Below are 22,556 nucleotides of genomic sequence, written 5' to 3' on the forward strand. Positions count from 1 at the left end.
AATTCTCAATTATTCAGAAATTCCAGAAAATACTTATCATTATCATTATGCAGCAAATATATGTAACTCCATTAAGCATTATCCATATTAAGAGAAAAAAGACAAGAGGAACCGTGATTTTCAGTAGAAAAGGTTTTAAATGCATTCTTACCGAGAAACTCTGGTCATGTTACGTTTATCAAGTGAACCTGCGCCTCTGTGTAAGATAAACGCGGCGTCCTCTTTCGAGCCAGTTTTGAAGTGTTTCGAAAATAGATTCAGTTTTGGAATACATGAAAAAAAATAGATTCGAAGCATACACAGAAACATATTATTATTTGCATATAAATGTTACTAGATATCTGAATGCATATACACATGTACATCTTGAGTTAATTTACATTTCACGTTTATTATTGATAAAACTAGAACTCCACTTTACCAAATTATCTTTGATCTCTTTACTTCTGAGGATTTGTTGAACTTTGACTGATACGGAACATTCGGTGGTGAGACTTTGTAATAAAGACCCCAATCATAACTAGATCAGGTCGAGAAATGTCTCACAGACAAATTGGTTTATGGTTCACTCACGTCCCAGACATCACATTTCTCCAATTAGCGAATATCGAGAAATTCTAGATGTGTAGGAAAGTTTTCAAGAAATGAGTATTGTTATTGGTCCACTCATTAAGTAGTCGAGTGAACATAGCAAAGTTTTAATAAGTAACTGTTATGCTATGAAAAGAGAACATTGCACTGATTCAAGTTTGCCACATCTACGTTTTAGTTTATTTCGGAAGTTTAGTTTCTGAACAAAGTTTCAAAAACACTTTCTACACTCTTACAGGATTATAAAATTAATAAAAATTCGTATTTCATGAAAATACAGTAAAGTATAGATTTTAGTGGTGGTTGGTTATAGCATCAGCGGAAATAATATCAATTTTAGTATAATTTTTATATAAATATAATTTTAAAATGTAAGCTGTAAATCCTCCCATGCACAAATACACACATTGAAAATGTATCAAATTTTTGGATAATTTATGAAATGCATAAAAATTTTGTCAAACATTGATGTATAACCAACTTCTTTGATAATAATCAAATGAACAACCCGATCCGAATTAGTCTATGAATTAATTGAATTCTTTGTATTATTACTACATTTTCGTCATCCGATGTATGAAAATTACACGATGAAACTTGGCTCATCAAAACTTGGCTTATGAAAAAATGATGTCCACATAATGAGAATTATGAACATTACAAAATCATAAATGTAACGAATGAGACGACGGCCAGCTTTGCAACTGTCTCATTTTTCTTGCATTACCCCGGCGTCCAGAAAGAGCATCGGAACGAGTGAAATATTTGCCCCAGCTCATTTCGAGTGGCGGCTGTATTGTTATCCTGCTCAGTTAAATAGACCGAATTATTGTCAACTGTTCGGCGTCACTTAAAAAATCGGGATAAATAAAGCCAATAAGAGACACAAAGTAAGAGAGGTTATCCAACTTATTGTTATCCAAGTTCGGGAATGGTAGTAACTTTGGGGTGGTTAGCGTAGGACAAAAGCAACCCGCGATCCAGAGGCAACTCAACTTACTTACGGCACACATTTAGTTAATTCTACGCGCTACTCATTTCTGTTTAGTTTTAAAGTCTTGGAGTGAAAATGTCTTCAGTTAATAATCATGCAACGAAGGTGAGAGGGTTGTTATCATGGTTTGGTTTGTAGTGTACTGAATTTTGCTTTTTATTTTAGGTCGGCGAAATATTCACTGCGGCAGGAATGGCTTTCAGTAAATTGGGGGAGCTGACGATGCAACTTCATGCACCGTTGGATTCATCTGGAGGGTAAGGATAGTTAGTTAGTTACTTAATGGTTCTGACCAGTGGTTAATAACTGTTTGAATTTGTTGGTACAAGTTATTTTTGCTTAGAAGGATTTAAGAAAGCGAAAATATAGATGATATTAATGTAATGTAGTGTAAATGAGAGTGTTTATCTTGGGTAGAAAACTTAATTAAATTTGATCCTCTCTCTGTAAAACTGTGAAATAAATTGTATGTTATGCGTATGTCTTGCAACCTATACGACAAGTTTGAAATTGAGTGGCTTAATTGAATATTGCGTGTATTCCTTCATTTTTTAACCTGAGTTAATTATATGTCATCTTGATAGATCAATATGGACGGACGAAGAAATGGAAATGATGCGCTCTTGTATTTCAAAATTTGGAGAAGAATTGGACGTTATTTGTGAACGCGTCAAGTCTCGTAGCGCGTAAGTTTCCTTAATTAAATTCTTGCAGACCAGTGTGGAAATATATGTATACATAGTACTTTGTGAAATTGATGGGGGTTACTGGTTGTTCATAGGTCACGCCGCCGAGCAACTTTGAAAAAGAAAACCTATGAAGAGATGGGATTACCGTTACAGGGAACCCCACCATCTGCAATTGTGGTCAACTCAGTAATGGGCATCACTGCGTCGTCGTCTCCATTACGGAAAGTGGTTGCAGCTAGTACACCCATTCAACAGAAACCAATCACCCCGACGTCCATGAAGAAAAACTCTGAAGTTACTCTCAATATGTTGAACGCTTCCGATGGCGATGTGGAGAATTTGAATGCGAGACTCGACTTTGATCCACCTTCAGTATCGTCTTAAAGTAGCTTAAAAACATGTCCTTATATTGTATGTACAATATTACTCGTATTTTTTGAAAAAATATAGCGTGTAAGCCTAACTGGTATTTGTCTTTTATATATATGTTATTGTTGGCGTAAATGTTGTTATCCTCGTCACGTATGTAAAAGTTGCGTTCAACTCATTGAGTTGAGAAATAAAACAGTATATAGAAGTACAAGTGCTCGTTGTAATAGTATCATGGAAAAGTTGTGTTTATTTTTAAGAGATCGTTTGAGCCCAATTACCATTATTCGAAGACAAATCATCTAAATAATAGATGCATACAATTTTGATGAAAATATTATACTGTAGTAACATAAGTTAAACTATATGATAGATTGCTGCAGTTAAAAGTTTCCAGGACCTTGATCGATGATGTCGTTGCAGTTTGCATACGTTCCTGATAATCCATACAAATGACCATTGTACTTTGTGTCATCAACGTTATCTTCGAAAAACATCTGCAAAATTATAAATACACAAATTACGTATCATTACTATATTAATTAATTTTCAGCATATATAGTAGAGTAATAGTACTTCTTTCATTTTGAAAAAGGTGAGCCCCGTCACCAAAGAATCACTTCCGGCTTGATGTTGTTGGCCCAATCGTTCGATTTGTAACTCGTCTGCGACCTCTTGAAGCCCGCCTTTGAGGGTTCGACAGCTCTTCATTAAATACTGCAAGTCAAGAGATAGTTTTAGATTGATTAGAGTTCATGTCATTTCATCAGTTATTATAATATACACCGTATATATTATATACAATATACGACTCGTATATAATATACGAGTTGTATATAGTAAGTAATAAAAACTCTGTCCTCTTACTTTAATGTCATAGACGAATGGAAAATGCAGCTTCAACATTTCAAAAAACTCCCCTTCGTTTTCTGGGAGGCGACGATCGGTGAGGATGCGGTATAGGTATCCGAAATCATACCCACTAAATTCACATTGAAGATCATTTATTGTTTACATTATACTTATTTATACTTGTTTATTATTATAAAAGTACAATTAAAATGTCAATACTTATTTACCTGTGGAATGATATCCATCGCACATTTTCATTCAACACCAAACCTGATGTGATCAGCAACTCGGAAAACGCAATTGGATCAATACCATCAGTTTCGTGTTTTTGAAACTGAATTCCACAATTTTGCAGTAATTCAATGCTATCGCTAGCATACATGTCCTCCCTGATAATATTATAGGAATTAACACATTACAACTCATCAATGAAATTAATGCATAACTTATAATAACTTACGACAAGCTAAACTTGAAGTTAAACTGCCAGGTTGTAATTCCTCCTTTGGGCAATTGACCATGCTCATTTAGCAACGTAATTCCGGCTTGAATCAATCTTAGCGCATCACAATTTACTCGAAGAACTTGGTATTGAAATTCCTGCGACGTCCTGAACACGCCGAGAGGTCGAGCAACAACGCCTGGAAATTCGGTATCCTGTAATAATAATAATAAACAATATATATCACTGGGTCCACTACTACCTAAGAATCATAAATACAAGGTCGTCTAATTTACAAAGCATTTCTTACCATTGCCACATAATTGTAATTCTGTCTAACCAATGTTCGAATAGACCTAAATTCCTCGCGAAGATTGTGCGCCCAAACGTCCCTGATTCCTGTTTGCTCTTCAGACTGCACTGGAGGGTATGCCATGTTGTGATGACCATTCAAATGCTCTCCATCTAGGAAAAATAAATCACCAAATTAATACCAATCTTCGAACCACGGTTATTCCAACAAAATATAATACATATAGACATACTTCTACGTCTATAATTTTGCGTACGTCGATAACTTTGCTTGTAAGCATAATTATAATACATGTTAGATTTATTTTAGCCTAATCACTATCTACTAAGATAAATTTAATATATATTTTCAAAATATATCTCCAAAATATGTTTCCAAATTATTTTATTTCGAGGAGCACAAGTTCACATGACCTACTTCGAAAAGCGTTTTTGAAAAGTGATTCAGCAATTAAAATGGCCGGTGTGAACTTTGCAATTATTTTGCACGGTTGCTATGGAAAATGCATAATTTGAAATGTAACCTGGATTTATTAAATGTTGTACCTGAGGAGTTGAGCTCTGTTGGCCGTCGAACCGTCATGATGCAAGCTGGACTAAAAAACACTTTGAAACGATTGCCGATTTAACTATAGGACGACATATTTCTTAAAAATAAATAACAAATTGGCAGAAAGTTAATATTTTCAAAGCTAAATGACAGTGTAAAGTCGCGTCAAAAAGAGGCAGAATTCGCCCAACTTCGTCACTACACACTACTAGTTTCCTTCCACTAATGTTTACTAAAATTATGTAATGTAAATCTATAATATATAAAGAATATAATAAATATGCCTGTTTTCTACTATATTTTTTTTGTCATAATATGCAAATTTCGGAGGAAATGGAGTCAAAGTTGTTTTTAAAAATAGTAGAAACTAACAACTACTTCTTCACAGAGATTGTTGTGAAGGTTATTAAAATGTTATCGTTCGAGAAATCTACTAGATTGCCATTTGTAGTTAGTTAACTAGATAAACAGCAATGTTGCTGTGCAAATGGAAGCTGTGTGATGATACAAATTTGGGTGTTTTATTGTTGCAATCCGCCCCAACTCCAATGCTGCTGCTTAATAACGTTGGACATGGTTTTTTAAAAGTATCAAGAAAATGCTTTGTTCTTCTGCTTTGATGCATGCGAACTTAAAGTTAATTAATTTAATGCTAATTATGAACTGGCAATGGTTTGGTAGCATGAAGCATATTATGCTGTTGTTAAATAATAATCCATTACATACATAATTATTTTTCTGAACTCCAGATTTGACTGGCATCATCATTATTATTATTGCATGCCGTATGCAAGATTGTACACACAAATTTGAGCGTTACATAATAACATCACCTTCAGCAGGTGATGGGGCCCTTTATAAGTATAAAAATAGTAGATGTCGTTTATTTGTAATACGAGCCTAGCGTGTCGCTGAAAAATTAAAATATTCTTTTTTGCTATTACATTGACGGGTAAAAAAAAAATCTTTAAACTAACGACACATGTAACAATTTCAATATCATGGAGGAAATGAATATTTAAATGTATATAATACATCTGTAATAGTATGACAATGTAAAAATAATAAAGTGTTTAAGATTAAGATATTTAATCAGAGTCGGAGGAAAATCCGAATAACTCTTCATGTGCGTGTTGTTCTGAAGCAGCTCTGGCCATCATGGCTTCATCCACCTCGACGGTATCAGCGTAGTCAACTCGATAAACTTTAATGATCAAATTCGGTAGTACCTCATCACTGGTGATAGGTGTAGTAAATTGCATTTCCTTAGGCTTTGCACTTTGATTGGAAGAGCGTTCTTGGTCTTCTGATTCGTCAGATGAAGAAAAAAATTCCCACTCAGGTAATTTAGGTAAGTCATTAAATTCAAAAATGGCTTTCTCTTTAAGCGCTTTAAGGCTAGCAAATTCTTTAGATCTGAGTTTCTCGATAATGTTCTTTACCGCTGAAGTTGGAATACTTCCATCCGGGTTCTTTGGAACTTTCCTATAGTATCCATTTTTCGCGGCTTGCGATAATCTGGCACGTTTCTTAAACGGGAAATAATCATTGGACGGATTTCCAATGAATGGTGCTTCTAAATCTTGAATTTTATTTAACCTCAAGAGATCCATAAATCGGTGCTTTATGCCGATAGAAATATTCCATTGCGAAAACCATGGGCATTTCGCTTCTTCCAAAGGATGTTCCGAAATAGTCTTCAGCGAATGTGACAATTTAGTTTTCATCAGTTCATTTATTTTAAGCATTCTGAAATATTATCAAATCATGAATAACAATGTAATACATAACAGTTAAAAACTGACTTTAATAGTTACATTATGTATTGTATTGTGTAGCATACAAGGCAGTTGCAAAATCAAAATAATTTCTAACCTGGCAGTATCGGCAATGTCAAAATTTTCAGCAGAAAAGCTTCCAACGGATTGAAATGCAAACCGCTGTTGCGTAATTGGGCAGTGCTCTCGATTTAACATGTTAAAATGGAACACTGCTCCATCGAGAGCTCCCTTCCGGATGAAGTGAACTATATTTTCACTAACCCCTCCGACATATTTTCTTGAGTCTTCGTCACGGAAAACCTTGTAAAAAATAAAAATTAACCCACATTGATTTAAAATTGAGGTCAATAATCCTCCAGACTAACCTGTACATCTCCAAAATATATGTGCTCCTGCATTTGAAAAGCCTGTTTGGGTTGAAGCCCAATCTTGTACACAAGCGACGTTAAGGCACACGTGAAGAAATCTCGAAGCAAGGAGTACACCTCATCGTCGAATTTGTCACGAGCTCCTTTTAGGTCAAAGCGATCGTATGGTTGATTTATTCTGGATAAAGGGCCTGTGCTGTGAAATGTTCCAGCATCAAAATCTGTACGCGCAAAGACGTGTCTCCTTGTTTTATTTCTTCCTGCTCCTCCTTCCAGCCGGACCTCATTTTCCTCCGGAACAGACTTTTCTTGAAGAAATTTGGTAATCTCCTTTTGCTCAGGAATAGACCGTCCTTGTTGAACTTCCTTATCTTTTGGGACATTTATTGCGTTGTCCACTGCCCTGTTTTCAGAGATTAAGTATAACATTAGCATGTGAAGTCTCAATATTTGTGGTTATAATTGGCAACTTACAAAACCTCAGCACCTCCAAGTTCCTCACAGGCACGTGTCAACGTTACTCCGTTTTTGTCATCAATTCTGACTCTCAAACCATCATAATCCTGCGTTAACACGCATCCAAGGTATTCTATATCATCTGTATCTTCACACTTATCTTCTATAACTTCATCTTCTAAATCTTCGTCTTTAATATTTTCGTAGGTACGTGCCATATCGTCTAAGTCATGCTCCATAGCTTCGTAGTCCTCTTCAGTATATTCATAATCATCGTCCTCTTCATACTCATCGCCGTTGTCAATAGTAAGATCAATAACTTCAATCGGATCCTGATTTGTTTGTGAACTGCCTCTTTTTAGTATTTGACCATCACCTGGTAGTGGTTCTGCTTCATTCCCCACATTGTTATTGTTGACGATTTTCCCCTTTCCTTCACCGTCTTCTTTGACGTTCGGACTTTCCTCCCGCTCGCTTATAATTTCCTTGAGTATCTCCACGTTCCTGTCAATTTCCTCATCAGTTATAAACGGATGCTTCAAATTCTGTGGGTTAAGCAGTGTAAAAGACGGTGGATTCTCCCTCTGCTGGAGTCTTCTCATGGCCAGTTTAAAAATCATTGTGGCTCTACTTAAATCATCTCGTTTTGAAGTACTCTGCAGTAGTAAAACACAAATTAGTGACAGAGTACAAAAAATATAACCATGCAATAATTAAACAACTTAAAAATCACAAGTTGTGATTCACAACCAACCTCATTCTTCTCCCCGGCGTTGTTCCCATTGTTGTTTCCAGGTCCTGGTTCCCCTTCCATTGTGAACACCTCGGTCACCACAAGGAATCCAACTTTTTATATTGTTTTTTGAAGTCTCCTTAAAATTAGCGTTTATTAAACGTTTCTTCACAAATTTTTAAAAACGTTTCCTCAAACCAAAAAACGTGCGTGTCTTTAAAACCAAGGAACTACAAAAATTTCCATTCAAACTCCAACTCTACGTTGATTCGAGACCCTTTTTTGCTGCTCAGAAATTCCTTCTTCTTCACTTCAGAACCTTCTTCTTGCTTCTTCAGAACTTCAGAACCTTTTCCACCACGACTCACTCCACCAAAGGCACCTTTTATTACCTCCTCAAGATAAATTACATAAATTGTAAAGATTAATTTGCAAATTGCAATCAACTCGAACAGAATTCTAAAACTGTGAACTGTGAACTGCAACTCATCCTCACTGAGGATTCCGCAGGGTTCAACACTTCTTCTCAGGTCAGTGGCAGGCAAAGTGGGAAAACGTGTTGGCTGCCTGGTGAGACTTGGCGGTGAGAAAAGTCTCAAAATCCTTATCGGCCAAGCGACGTAACAAGTAACCAAGCGGCCTCATCTTGAGACAAAGCCTTGCGGAACATTCACTAATTAAATGAACTTTTTAAATTATTTTTTTTAACTGACATGACCCAACCTTTGATAGGTGATGTTGTAATTATAATATTGGTTTGATTGATGTAATATCTGGACGAGTCCGCAAAAGAATCACTAACGAAAACTTGACTCACTTTGCCGCCGCCGAGAAGAGCAGCAGCAGCCGTGCAACAAATTTAACACCATTGTTGATGTTTTTAAAGTTTATAAGGGCAAAGAACGCCAAAAATACCGGGACAAGTTGAGGACAATTAGGTTAAGAGGGGATGAGAAGGAGGGATTAATTGGATTACTGGAGTATGATGGTTGTTGTTTTCTTAAGTTGAGAGAAATTTGGACGATCAATTAAATTTTACTGACTTAATTTTAACTGTTGTTTTAACTGGTTGGTTAATAAGTATTATCATAAGGGTGGGAAGAATTCAAGTTTGGGGGAATTACGAACTAATTATTTAGTTTGGGTACAGCTTAACGGTGATAAGTGTGAATAAATAAATCCAAAATGCCGTTGGAGGAGGAAGGAGGGGGTGGAGAGGAGTTGGGAAATAATGGGGAGAATTCGGTAAAAAAGCATGGATGGAAATTTGTAATGAATTATACGTTATTTATGCGTAATATTTATTTTTGTATGTTTTTAACTTGTAGAGCTCATCATCCGATACTGGGACCAGCTCGTCAAACTCGAAAGAAAAGTTGGAAGATTTTCAGACAAAACTGGTTAGTTTATGAAGGATCGATAATATAAGAAATTGAGGATGAAGAATTGTTTATTGCAATATTACAATCATAATTCTATTAATTTTTAGGAACGGGACAATTCGAAACGTTTTGAGTATCTTCTTAAGCAGACAGAAATCTTTGCACATTTTATGTCCGGAGGGGCTCGTGACAAGTCACCCACGAGTCCGTTGAAAATCAAGCCAACCAAAGAAGAACGACATCGGAAAAAGTTGGAGAATCGCCGCATGTCGGAGGCTGGAGAGTAAGCTGGAGTTTAGAATAAGCATACATGCATGCAGTTGCATTAATAAATGATTATTAGTCTTATGACTAATTTACAATTTATTAATTTCAGTCATCGTCACCGAATGACGGAACAAGAGGAGGACGAAGAGCTGATGACTGATGCCAACGCTGCATTAAAAACCATTATAAGTTTTGATGTATCTCCACCGTACATCAAAGGAGGAGAAATGCGAGATTATCAAGTTCGAGGATTAAATTGGATGATTTCACTGTACGAAAATGGCATCAATGGAATATTAGCAGACGAAATGGGTCTGGGCAAGACTTTGCAAACCATCTCATTACTGGGGTAAGCCCCATAATATTTTGTTTCCTATGTAGAATCCATAGGTGATGAATGGTAATTTAACAAGATGACAATTTTTTCATTTGTTCAGATACATGAAGCATTATCGGAGTATAATGGGTCCTCATTTGGTAATTGTACCAAAGTCCACACTTGCTAATTGGATGAATGAATTTAAAAAGTGGTGTCCATCTCTACGAGCAGTATGTTTAATTGGAGATCAAGAAAGTCGAGTACGTTAATCGTTATTAGTACATATTTATTATGCGTTTTATTAACTAATCAATTTACACAAATTCAATGTTTTTTTTTTCATTCTATGCATAGGCCACATTTATTCGAGATATCTTGATGCCAGGCGAATGGGATGTGTGTGTGACATCCTATGAAATGGTGATCAAGGAGAAAGCTGTTTTCAAAAAGTTCCAGTGGAAGTATTTAATAATTGACGAAGCCCATCGAATCAAGAATGAAAAATCCAAACTTTCCGAATATGTGAGGGAGTTCAAATCTGGAAATCGGCTTCTACTAACTGGAACTCCTCTTCAAAATAACTTGCACGAACTCTGGGCATTACTTAACTTTCTCCTCCCTGATGTATTCAACTCTTCCGAGGTAAGCAAGTAAAATAATGTGCAAAGTGATGATGGACGTGTGACTTGTTATATATAATTAATTAATATTTAAAATAGGATTTTGATGAATGGTTCAATACCAACGTCTGCTTAGGCGACAATGCCCTTATTGAACGGCTTCACTCCGTACTTCGTCCGTTCTTGCTTAGGCGATTGAAATCAGAAGTGGAAAAACGTCTCCCACCTAAAAAGGAGTTGAAAGTGTATGTTGGTCTCAGCAAAATGCAACGTGAATGGTAAGTATAAGTAAAACTTCTCTGCTTGTCCAGATGCAGGCTTACTTATTGTAGCATGTTTTTATATGTATGTTTTACAAACTAATCAATTATGTATCTCAATTTTTAGGTATACAAAAGTACTTATGAAGGACATTGACATTGTCAATGGGGCTGGAAAAGTTGAGAAAATGCGGCTTCAAAACATTCTTATGCAGCTACGAAAGTGTTGCAACCACCCCTACTTATTTGACGGTGCCGAGCCTGGCCCACCATACACAACTGACATGCATTTGGTCACAAATTGTGGAAAAATGGTTATATTGGATAAATTGCTCCCCAAACTCCAAGATCAAGATTCTCGTGTCCTGATTTTTAGTCAGATGACAAGAATGTTGGACATCCTTGAGGATTATGCTATTTGGAAGAATTGGCAGGTAATTTTAAATAGTTGGTTCATCGTTACTATATACATACATATATATATCATATATATCATGCGAGAAGGTCATGGTTTAATTTTGATCTGATAATTCGCACAGTACTGTCGCTTGGATGGTCAAACTCCACATGAAGATCGCCAGACTCAAATCACAGAATACAATTCTCCCGGAAGTAAGAAGTTCTTGTTCATGTTGTCCACAAGAGCTGGTGGTTTGGGGATTAACTTGGCCACTGCTGACGTTGTGTAAGTAGAATTTTTTTTGCTGTGTTCACAAAACATGCCAACAGCATGATTAAATGATTTCTACGAACTTTTAGAATCATCCTTGACTCTGATTGGAACCCCCAATGCGACTTGCAAGCAATGGTAAATAAATATTTTTGTCTTGATCTTAATCTGTACGAGTTTTGATCTTGATCTATTCCTTCAAATTAGAAAAATTGTAGCGTTCTAAAAACTCTTGACTTTGCATTTTATAAAGTAATTTCTCTATTGTCCAGTCCGAAATTTTTATGGTTTGCTACGCAATACGAACCAGTTATTCAAACGACGGTTTATATTCCTAAATGCTAAGTGCGTTTATGCTTAACTCATGAGCAAATTGCACCAGTCTTAGTTTATCTATTTCGCAAGTTACAGTTACCTAGAAATGAAGTATGGACGCAGCTTAAACATTGTGTTAAATATTAAAAATTGTAATTATTTTATTCAGGACCGTGCTCATCGAATTGGACAAACCAAACAAGTTCGTGTGTTTCGCTTCATTACTGAGAACACAATTGAAGAGAAAATTGTGGAAAGAGCCGAGGTTAAGTTAAGATTGGACAAATTAGTTATCCAACAAGGTGAGAATTTGATATAAATAGAAAAGCTTGGTTTCAGACAATATCCTAAAGTACTGGCGTACGCCGCTCAACATTTTCTAATGTCACACTCACAATTGAGGTCTCCCAGCGTATGCTCTCATTGTCAGATTTAGATTAAACTAGGGTCAATCAATCTCAAATTTAATTAAGATGATATTTGCAAAACATACTATCGACTGCCTTTGAATGGGTGATTATATGGGAAGCGTGACAGATGTGCTCACTGCTCACCGTATCCGGTGCACAGTGCCAGGAACATCAGAAAAGCGAACAAATTATTTTAACGCCTCGTAGGTTCGAACCCCAGTCGGGGCATTTATTTTCTATTCATTTTTACTGACTTTTTAAGGGTGGAGGGTTCAGTAACCACCATCCATTTGACCTACGATGACCCGGTGACCGTGTGGGCGGAATGAAAAGTGAAAAATATCAAACTTTCGTACTTTTCATTCCGCCCACACGGTCACCGGGTCATCGTAGGTCAAAGGGATGGTGGTTTCTGAACCCTCCACCCTTAAAAAGTCAGTAAAAATTAATACAAAATAAATCCCCTGACTGGGGTTCGAACCCACGAGGCGTCAAAATTATTTGTTGGCTGTTTTTGATAATCCGCACACCGTGCATTTGCTCTGCATCATCTTCACGCTTCCCATACAATCACCCGGATCCATTCAAAGGCGGTCGATAGTACGATCACGTACCAAATTTATTGGTAAGTGTAAGGGTATTTCTCCTCTTTGGATGCAAATATCTCTGCCAAACCTGAGCATTGATAGACAATTTGTTTAGCAAATGTCATATTAATTAAATTTGTTATCGATTGGCACGTTTGGTCAAAATAGGAGAGCATTTGCTGGTAGACCTCCATCGTTAGACAAATACCTACCACGCGCTACCAACCACGTGTAAGTAAATAGGAATGCAAAGTACATGTTTTTAATTATTCTATAGGACGATTGGTGGACAGCAAAACAAACCAATTGAACAAGGATGAAATGCTAAATATTATCCGATTTGGGGCAGACCACGTTTTTGCGTCAAAGGATTCAGAAATCACAGATGAAGATATTGATGCCATTTTGTCAAAAAGCGAGGTGAAAACAAAGCAACTCGACCAGAAACTTGGAGCCCTTGGTAAGTAATTTCAACTATTAGTACCTAATTTTAACTAATTTGTAAATAATAAAAAAACATTTCGATATTCGAATCAAATTTTTGACTGAAGAAGAACTTTTAGATCACGTATTAATTTAATTTAGCAAATAATATACACACAATGTTCCCATTCTTGCTGAAATTTCGATTCAAGTTCTTAGCTTATTTGTGTGTATTATGTACTTGTTAGGTGAATCATCGCTAAGAAACTTTACAATGGATGCGCCGACAGAATCTGTTTACAAATTTGAAGGAGAAGACTATCGGTAATAATTACGTCATTGTGTATGACTTCCTATGACCGAACTGGTTATTATACCCTGATTACGATCGTTATGGGCTCTCCGGGTGGAGCCTAATAGGCAGAAACCAGCGCTCTTCCCCTCATTCTTTTCAGCAAACTGAGGAACGTGGCTGGTTTCTGCCTATTAGGCTCCACCCGGAGAGCCCATAATGATCGCAATCAGGGTATAATTTGACTTCTTCTATAGTGAAAAACAAAAAACATTCCTTGGCCACTGGATTGAACCACCAAAAAGAGAGCGTAAAGCAAACTATGCGGTTGATGCATATTTCCGTGAAGCACTTCGAGTCTCTGAACCTAAAGCGCCGAAAGCACCAAGACCACCAAAATTACCAATTGTTCAAGACTTTCAGTTTTTCCCTCCTCGACTTTTTGAACTCTTAGATCAAGAAATTTACTACTATAGGAAAACGGTGGGTTATAAAGTTCCAAGAAATCCGGAGCTTGGTGCCGATGCTCCAAAAATTCAACGAGAGGAGCAAAAAAAGATTGATGAAGCTTCTCCACTATCTGATGAGGAACAAACTGAAAGAGATAGTCTTTTAAACAAGGTAACATTAACAGAACTGGGCCTTAGATATTTATATCTAGACACATAATGTGCACTTGGTAGCATTTTGTGATATTAATTAATTAATTATTCTTGTTTGTTTATAGGGATTCACAAGTTGGACAAAGAGAGACTTTAATCAATTCATCAAAGCCAACGAAAAGTATGGAAGGGACGACATTGAGAACATTGCCAAGGAAGTGGAAGGTAAAAGTCCTGAAGAAGTTATCGAGTATAGCGCAGTCTTTTGGGAACGATGTCATGAACTTCAGGACATTGATCGAATAATGGCACAAATTGATCGAGGCGAGGCTAAGATTCAACGACGAGCAAGTATTAAGAAAGCATTGGATGCCAAGGTACTTTGACCCTTTGCAGTGCTTATTGTTTATGCCTAGCTAGTGCGTTTACTTGCATGGCCAACAATGTTATAAATCGTCATATTATTCCTTCTAATAGATGACTAGATATCGGGCCCCATTCCATCAGCTCCGAATTGCATACGGTACCAATAAGGGGAAAAATTACACTGAGGAAGAAGATCGTTTCTTAGTTTGTATGCTTCACAAACTTGGCTTTGACAAGGAAAACGTGTATGATGAGTTACGAATCGCGGTTCGGTAAGTATCCTTTATGCATATCTTTGCAAGCATATTTAAATATTTTAAATATTTTAATAATAATTATCTCTCCAGAGCTGCACCACAGTTCCGTTTTGATTGGTTTATCAAATCGAGAACAGCGATGGAACTTCAACGCCGATGTAATACACTGATCACCTTAATTGAGCGAGAAAATCAGGAGTTAGAAGAGAAAGAGAAACTGGACAAGAAAAAGCAGAAGAATAGCAACAAACCCACACCATCTCAACCCAGTAAAGTGGGGGATGCGAAAGGAAAGCGAAAGAGTGAGTTGTCAACTCCTGACCAAAAATCCTCTGCAAAAAAGAAGAAGAAGACGGAGTAGAAATATCATTCTTGTTTATCAATTGACCTAAAATCTTACAGCTCTTAATTCTTTTTGTATGACATTGACTAGACTTTCGAGAAGTTTCATTGTTTTTAGCCATGCGTAAATAACTTGTTCAGACAAGTACGAAATCTCATGTGAAAATTATTATTAGAATAGACAGAATATTACATTGACCGATTTTCTTGTTAGTGATTAAATATAAGATCCACTATTATGATCCATTCACCATTGTTATTATGTATTTAACGTTTTTACCAATATTTTATTTGAAATTGCTTCTATAACTTGACATTAAATCACGTGGTATTTAATTTATCATGTCTATATGATTTTATTTATGACTCAGTGCAAGGCACATTGTATGTAATAATATACTAAATTGTGTTATCAACGAAATTAAAGTTTGACTGGTTAACTAAATTGTAGACATCAAGTCATTTATATCAAATATGCCAGAACTAATCTCCATTCAAGACAAAGGACAAACAAGTTTGTTTATTTACTCAAACTAATTTTGTAACACAGATTCTCCAATGTGTAAATGTCCTCAGTGATGGGCGACCTCACATGGCCTCGACCTCATACATCCCAAAATAGGTCGTTTTACCCCGGCCTTAGGTCGGGAACCTTAGGCCTCAGCTTGGTCGGCCTCTCCAATTAAAAACCTCCACCCTCTTCAAAAAACAAGACCTCTGGCCTCCCCAATTAAAAAAACGAGACCTACGCCCTCTCCAGTTTTAAAAAACTGAGACCTATGGCCTCACTGGCTTCTGCCTCCTCAAAACCCTAAAAAATAGAGTCCTGATGCCAAAAAACGGCCTCAACGAGGCCGAGGCTGCCCATCACTGAACGTCTTATGATTGCATAACGACTACATAACTTTTAGCATACTTTAGTTATGCTGCTGCTGTGTTTATCCTCTAGCAAGAGTAGTTTAACGATAGAGAAAAGAGCTTGCATAAGTCAAGGATGGCTTGGCATCTGCATATGACAATAGCCACCATAATGTTGTTATGAACAGTATGCATGTAAAATTGATGGTTATTTTAATATGCACAAACTGATTCTGCACATCATTGCTTTGCTAACTATTTCCAGTCCAGCAGCATTTTTATTACTTTACTTACACAATCTCCTCCTTCACCAACTTATTCTGCTAAATTATGTTTGTCGTTGGTGTTATGCGGATAGAAAAATCATTCTCATTATATTATGTCATCCCAAATTCTCTTAAATATTCATTCCAGATTGTTCTCTAAACAGTTTCACACCTCAGCCCAATCAAGCCACCTGACTCGATGATAAGAAACCTCGTCTCATTGATTCATCATCAGCATCATAAGGTCACACATCACACATAAGGTCAGGAGGGCATGTTGGACGAGATGACACCTAAAAAATACGACAAACGACACTATCACTGGATGGCACCCAGCAAGCTACAACCTTGCGAAGCATGATGATCGCATGTGAACAAAAGTCCATGAGGTTCGTCCACTCTCACCGTTGCATCGTAAATACGCTTGTCAGTGAAATTCAACCCCGTTCAAGTATTTATTTATGCGATATCATCATCATCATCACCCACTAACCCACTCCAGTATAAGTTAGTAAAATAACATAAAAACCAAGGTATTTAGCATCCCAAGTTACGATAGCATGAGAAAATATAATAGGACGTGTACTTCTTCTCGTCATCGTCATCATCGCTGCTGCTGCTGCTGCTATTAATTGGTCAGCACGGTTGGATTGGAGCAGAGTTTAAGTGTTAATTGTGCAAGCGGAGCAACTAACTTTAACAATTTCGTTAGGAGTAAAGTTAACTTGGGATTGAATTGCAACATAATTTCCATCTCCTTCCGTATCCATGGCAACGCAATAATACTCGGAAAAGATCACCTGACTGGTCGCATTTTCCCACTCACTCAGAGAGAGGCTTCTCACTCGCAGAAAGAAAAGAAAGAAGTTGGAAGTCGAGAGGGGAAAAGTTTGTAGAGTTGTTTTCTTCCGTGGGGAAAGTTTTGGTCGGCAGCAGGAGGGAAGAAAGTTCGAGGAGGAGGAGGAGATAAGGCACTTAACGACAAGACTAGTTAACAGCGAACGATAATAGTGTCAAAAAAGACAAAGTTTAGTTCGGAAATCCTCAATTGAAATTATTATCCAGAGATCCATCCGATCGGCCTCTTTTTTTGTCGTGGAGTTGACTATTTTACTTGACATATTCTTGTTATTCTTGTTTCTTGTTAACTGAGTTTTTTATCGAGACGGAAAAAATATAGGTAAGTTTGAGTTTGAATTACTTTAGAAATTGGAAGGAAGAATGAGTATATGAGAGTGAGGCCAAGGGTTACGTTTTTTGTAGTGACAGTAGCTTTCGTAAAGAAATTTAAATAGTCTCCACCTAGCTGGAGTGATTTTAATTATTGTTATACTATATTTTTCCCAAGTAACTATAAATGATTCATGAGTTATTGCTATATTATTGCACCACAGCACGAAATTCACATCTTCATTGCCGTGATATTAGATGTTTGTGAGAAATAGGGCAATGTCAATGTCATAAAATATAAATTGAATTTGAGTTTGCATAAACATGCAATCTTAAGAAATTGACAAGACACTGAATTCTTGAAATGGTATTTTGTAGACATGGACGCTGACCAAGCCGCATCCGTGGTAGAGGAGGGCAGTAGCATCCTCGGAGACCTATACACCGAAATCACGTCATCCACCCTCAACATTGCATTGTTGGTCGCAATCCTCATCCTCGTGTACAAAATATTCAAGGGAAGGTCGGACGATGATGGAGACACTGCGGTCAAGGTGGACCCTCCACTTCCAAAAATGAAGAAACAGGACATGACGCTGGAAGAGCTTCGAAAATATGACGGGACTCAAGCCGATGGGCGCGTCCTGTGTGCCATCAATGGAAGGATTTTTGATGTCACGAAAGGAAAACGGTTTTATGGTCCTGGTAATGATTTCGCAACCATTTAACCACTCGAAGAGTGAAAAAGTGTAATATTAATAATATAATTTTATTGAATGACGTCTTTTGGATAGGTGGTCCATACGCTTCATTTGCTGGACATGATGCTTCCCGAGCCCTGGCAATGTTTCAGACAGACATGGTAAAGGACGAGTGGGACGATTTATCCGATTTGGACAGCAGTCAGGTATGGTATAATGAGTTTCTTTATCTTATATAAAGAAAATCGGGTGCAAAGAGTTCTGCAAACTCTTGGCAACATTAAAAATAAATGGATGAATGTCTTATGATTATTTTAGATGGAATCTGTTCGAGAATGGGACGCGCAACTTGCCGGTATATACATATACACATACATACAAATGAATCATGATTCATGAATAATGCAACGCTGCCGAAGGTTTTGCAATAACTTGTTCATATTTATACTCCTGTAGAGAAATACGATGTCATTGGACGGCTGCTCAAGCCTGGTGAAGAACCGAGTAATTATTCCGATGATGAAGATGGAGAGAAGAGTAAAGATGACTGATCGTGATCACATTTCAAATACGCAGATTTTCTATTTCTTTCCAATCCAATTTCAAATGTCTTCTGCTACTAAACCTAACTGAGAAATACTTTATCAGACTTATTATCATCATCATCATCGCTTCTACTACGGATAGAAGAACCTGTATCTAAAATAACTATATAGTTTAGATATGTATAAAAGTGACGAAGCAGCCGAGTACTGTCTAGATTATAAACTTTCATTCCGTAAAACACAGCAACAACTCAACGAGAGAAGGGACGAAGAGGAGAGGTTGTACGTATTTTGATTACAACCAATTGTTCTAAAACTTAGCAGTGTATGTAAACAAGTAACTGCAATGTAATGTTAATTTCTTGGGCGTTATACATTATTTTCCGCTTTGACAGCCATGCCAAACTTATGCATAATGAAATGAATGTATATTGAAGAAGATGGACAACCTAAAATTTGTCATATTATATAATTCTATTACATAACAAAATATATGTACGAGTTAAATAACTTCCTATCGATGTGATTATTATCATTGAAGAAATAATTAATAAAAACAGACATATTTAAGAAAACTTTCCTGTTTATTACTCAATTCTTGCAAAAAATCAACATAATTGACAGCATGAAAAAAGTACAAATATTGTATATTAAATTGTCCATATCATAATAATTATTAATTTAAACATTGATAAAATCCGCCGTACAAAATAATTAAAACATGAAACAAGGAAACGTGTACTTAATAATAGATAAATTGAATTTCAAGAAAATTGCTGGCGATTTTTATGCCAACAAAGTTTTACGTTTTTTTTTATAGAAAAGAAAAACAATTATACTCATTGAACAAGGATTGGCAAATTGACACATTTAACTCTCGATTGAGGAAAAGCTGATTTGTTTTCTTATATTTATAGATTTATGTAATAGATAATAGATGAATTTTTAATATTTTAAAATTTCTACCCAGGTTTGACTACCAAAGTACATTACATTTCATCATCATCACGGTTTTTATCCAGACCTTTAAATCTCAGTTAAGTAAACACCCGACTTTCATATTACTACATATTATATTATTAACAATAATAATTTATTATTATGGATTGAGATTGAATTAATTATTATGCAGCGATTTTTGTGCGCGTTGTAATTCAACCACATACAGCTCGCTCCATTATTTCTAATTATTCTTATTATCAGGGTATATTGTAAGTTGGACTTTTTCTAGTACTTAATAATCTATTATATTTAATTCATAATTGCATAAGGAATACGTACAGCAGTACAAAATTCAAGACTTGAATTTCAAGTGGTAGATTTATAGATTAGGGATTTAAAACTCATAGTATGTAGTATTGTATCATTGCATTATCGCTTTCTATATATATAAAAAAACGAAATATAAAAGCTCAAACGAAAAGTGTAGTAGGGTTATGCAGACTATTTGATGATTTATGATGCTTTGGAGTGATGTATAATTGAGATGAGGTGGGTTTGTAACCATTGTAGCAGGGAACATTCATGAGTTAATGTTTTCCTACTTGTTCAGTACATTATGAATTGAGTGGTGAAGCGTTTAACAAATTGATTTCCTACCGTAATTGACAAATTTGTAGTAAAACTAATATTTATAATAACAACATTGTAGAAAAACTTACAGACTTTTTGTTTCAAAAATGAAAGTGAATGATGGCTGGTTTGTTTGTTGGTTTGTTGAATTGTCAGATCATTATAGTTGAGTTGAGTACATTAATATTATGCTTGGTTTCGTTCGAATGACTAATTCAGTCTCAGAAATAATTCAGTTTTTGTATGATCTGCGACCACGGTATGCAAAAATTAGTATGCACGTGAACAAAAGACAGATGAGTTGAACAGATCCAATTCCAATGAGTGTTCCAATAAAGTAAGGACTCTTGCTTTTCATCCAGTCAATAAATTTTTCAGCACAGCCCTGAATCAATCAAAGAGATCATATATGTAAGTTATCTACATGTTAGAATAAGAAGCAGTAAGTCAATATTCCTTCCTGTCTACCTCTCTGTAAATCAATGAACTGGTAAATACGTCGCCAACGACTGGAAGTGATGCCGTAAATGGGATGGTCCGAGCCTTGTCACACTGAGAATCCGCAACATCCATGCAGCAACTTCTTGGGACCTATGAAACGAATTAGAGGATTAAGATGTTATGTTAAGATTGTTAGATTAAGATATTATGATAAATGATTGACAAGTACTGTATTTTTATAGTTATACCTCATAAGAAGTAGGTGCGATAGCACTCAAAGTCATGTCGATCGCACCTTGAGCCTCCTGTGGTTTGTTGCCCCGAAGCAAAATGTTAGAACTGTAATCCTTGTATCCGGTGGCTCCGCAGCATTTCATCTGTTCCCATCAAATAATGGATTAGTCAATTATTTAAACACTGGAATAAATAATTCATCAATACCTCGATTTGAATCATGTCCCAAGCCTTTGTGCGATATTCCTCAACGCCATAGTAATTTTGAACCGAGTTTTTCATCAAGTTTCGGAAATGGTTTACAAAGTCGTCCTGATGTAGGTAGCAATACACTCCACCAGCCAATTCCGCAAACGAAATAAGCAAGACAATGGCGAAAAACTATAAAAAAGTTAACAATCCATTCACAATTATGAAATGACTCATTCATCCCTTAATTCTGTACCACCCACGCTCTTGTTTTTTTTTACATTCTATCCCTTTGCCTTACCAAAGTGAGGAGGGTGGAAGACTGTTTGAAGCCCCCACAACATCCGAGCAAGCCTCCGAGGAGCATGACCGACCCAGCCACGACCAGAAACCATTTTCCATACACCAAGTAGTAAGCATCCTGATCCGTTGGACGAGCAAGGTCCATGTAGGGCTCCTGTTCAGCTAAAAGATAAGCTGACAAGCCCACAATAGCTGCTCCAGTGATCTACATATGCATAATGAAACCAACTATTAAAACGAGTCCCTAAGTCCTAAGTACAATTTTATAAGCAAAAAATGTTTTTATTTTCATATAAACTCACCAAAAACAAGAGCGCAACGTAGATAACGCCATACTTCATGCATCCGTAACATCCCATGATGACAACTTTTTTGTTTTACCGGTACACACGAAGATCTTATCTATACAACACAATTGATAAACTCAATCACACCAAATCATGAATACACACCCATTAAAAATATCTTTCTCACCAGTAGTTAGTTAACCTCCTCCAATAAATAACACTGTACTTCCTCTCCTCCCAGATAAGGATTAAATATAACGCTAAAACCTTAACAGATTCTCTGAGCAGTGAGAAACAACCAATGGATTACCCGTTTTTTGCCCTAATTGTCCCTTCTTTGACTTATTATTGATCCCAACTTATTGATTTCGATTTTTCTTATATTTTGAACAACTTTTTTGTACTTTTTGATACACTCCTCTCTTGCTACTAAAACCGACAACTAAAGTGTCAAACCTGTGTAAAGTATTGTATTGTACGTAGGGAAACAATGGAAATGGAGGCGGACCAACTCACTCCAATCCAAGGCTGCTAAATTAAGTGCTCTAAATGTTAGTTTATAAAAGTTGGGGTTGAATGGAAATTAAATGCAAACAATTGTGAGGAGCGAACAATGGACTTTCTTTTGGTTTTTTGTGGTAGGTAGTAATTTTAGTTGGTCGAGTGTCGTACTTATTTACTTAATCCGATCTCGGTTTGTTTATTTTGGTAGGCAGGGAAGTAAGAAGAGAAGAAAGCCAG

At 36.4% G+C, this 22,556-nt stretch overlaps 6 protein-coding genes across 7 annotated transcripts; 3 read left to right on the top strand and 3 right to left on the bottom strand.

Annotated features, from left to right (window-relative positions):
• Positions 1-1,331: 1,331 nt before the first annotated feature.
• LOC110856822 (chromatin complexes subunit BAP18) lies at positions 1,332-2,854 on the top strand. Of its 2 annotated transcripts, XM_022105380.2 has the most exons (5): positions 1,332-1,481; positions 1,553-1,690; positions 1,751-1,842; positions 2,170-2,271; positions 2,367-2,854. In XM_022105380.2, exons 2-5 carry the CDS (start codon positions 1,661-1,663, stop codon positions 2,656-2,658), a joined length of 516 nt encoding a protein of 171 aa, XP_021961072.1. In that variant the 5' UTR covers positions 1,332-1,481; positions 1,553-1,660; the 3' UTR covers positions 2,659-2,854. The 2 variants fall into 2 exon arrangements, with proteins under 2 accessions (XP_021961072.1, XP_021961071.1); XM_022105379.2 differs by having other exon boundaries at positions 1,361-1,690.
• Positions 2,855-2,867: 13 nt separating this feature from the next.
• On the bottom strand, positions 2,868-5,295 carry LOC110856821 (CCR4-NOT transcription complex subunit 7). Its single transcript, XM_022105378.2, has 7 exons — positions 4,796-5,295; positions 4,248-4,402; positions 3,956-4,152; positions 3,723-3,884; positions 3,511-3,625; positions 3,220-3,360; positions 2,868-3,140 (listed from the first exon to the last, which is right to left on the bottom strand). The coding sequence occupies exons 1-7, from the start codon at positions 4,830-4,832 to the stop codon at positions 3,027-3,029; spliced, it is 921 nt and encodes a 306-aa protein (XP_021961070.1). The 5' UTR covers positions 4,833-5,295; the 3' UTR covers positions 2,868-3,026.
• A 234-nt stretch (positions 5,296-5,529) lies between these two features.
• On the bottom strand, positions 5,530-8,805 carry LOC110857012. Its single transcript, XM_022105611.2, has 5 exons — positions 8,159-8,805; positions 7,423-8,060; positions 6,946-7,351; positions 6,675-6,880; positions 5,530-6,548 (listed from the first exon to the last, which is right to left on the bottom strand). Exons 1-5 carry the CDS (start codon positions 8,216-8,218, stop codon positions 5,888-5,890), a joined length of 1,971 nt encoding a protein of 656 aa, XP_021961303.1. The 5' UTR covers positions 8,219-8,805; the 3' UTR covers positions 5,530-5,887.
• A 226-nt stretch (positions 8,806-9,031) lies between these two features.
• On the top strand, positions 9,032-15,694 carry LOC110856764 (chromatin-remodeling complex ATPase chain Iswi). The gene is made up of 17 exons (XM_022105308.2): positions 9,032-9,382; positions 9,466-9,537; positions 9,627-9,802; positions 9,896-10,135; positions 10,224-10,365; positions 10,460-10,747; positions 10,825-11,003; positions 11,113-11,419; positions 11,525-11,670; positions 11,745-11,793; positions 12,140-12,272; positions 13,245-13,427; positions 13,639-13,714; positions 13,940-14,303; positions 14,410-14,661; positions 14,762-14,922; positions 14,998-15,694. The coding sequence occupies exons 1-17, from the start codon at positions 9,323-9,325 to the stop codon at positions 15,266-15,268; spliced, it is 3,099 nt and encodes a 1,032-aa protein (XP_021961000.1). The 5' UTR covers positions 9,032-9,322; the 3' UTR covers positions 15,269-15,694.
• A 1,092-nt stretch (positions 15,695-16,786) lies between these two features.
• Positions 16,787-19,361, top strand: LOC110856655 (membrane-associated progesterone receptor component 2). The gene is made up of 5 exons (XM_022105148.2): positions 16,787-17,553; positions 17,922-18,248; positions 18,338-18,450; positions 18,563-18,599; positions 18,701-19,361. Exons 2-5 carry the CDS (start codon positions 17,924-17,926, stop codon positions 18,793-18,795), a joined length of 570 nt encoding a protein of 189 aa, XP_021960840.1. The 5' UTR covers positions 16,787-17,553; positions 17,922-17,923; the 3' UTR covers positions 18,796-19,361.
• Positions 19,355-22,142, bottom strand: LOC110856654 (CD9 antigen). The gene is made up of 7 exons (XM_022105146.2): positions 22,003-22,142; positions 21,831-21,930; positions 21,527-21,733; positions 21,244-21,417; positions 21,051-21,179; positions 20,830-20,952; positions 19,355-20,746 (listed from the first exon to the last, which is right to left on the bottom strand). Exons 2-7 carry the CDS (start codon positions 21,885-21,887, stop codon positions 20,594-20,596), a joined length of 843 nt encoding a protein of 280 aa, XP_021960838.1. The 5' UTR covers positions 21,888-21,930; positions 22,003-22,142; the 3' UTR covers positions 19,355-20,593.
• Positions 22,143-22,556: the final 414 nt, after the last annotated feature.

This window comes from Folsomia candida, unplaced genomic scaffold (genome assembly GCF_002217175.1).
Source record: "Folsomia candida strain VU population unplaced genomic scaffold, ASM221717v1 Fcan01_Sc017, whole genome shotgun sequence".
Lineage (NCBI taxonomy): Eukaryota > Metazoa > Arthropoda > Collembola > Entomobryomorpha > Isotomidae > Folsomia > Folsomia candida.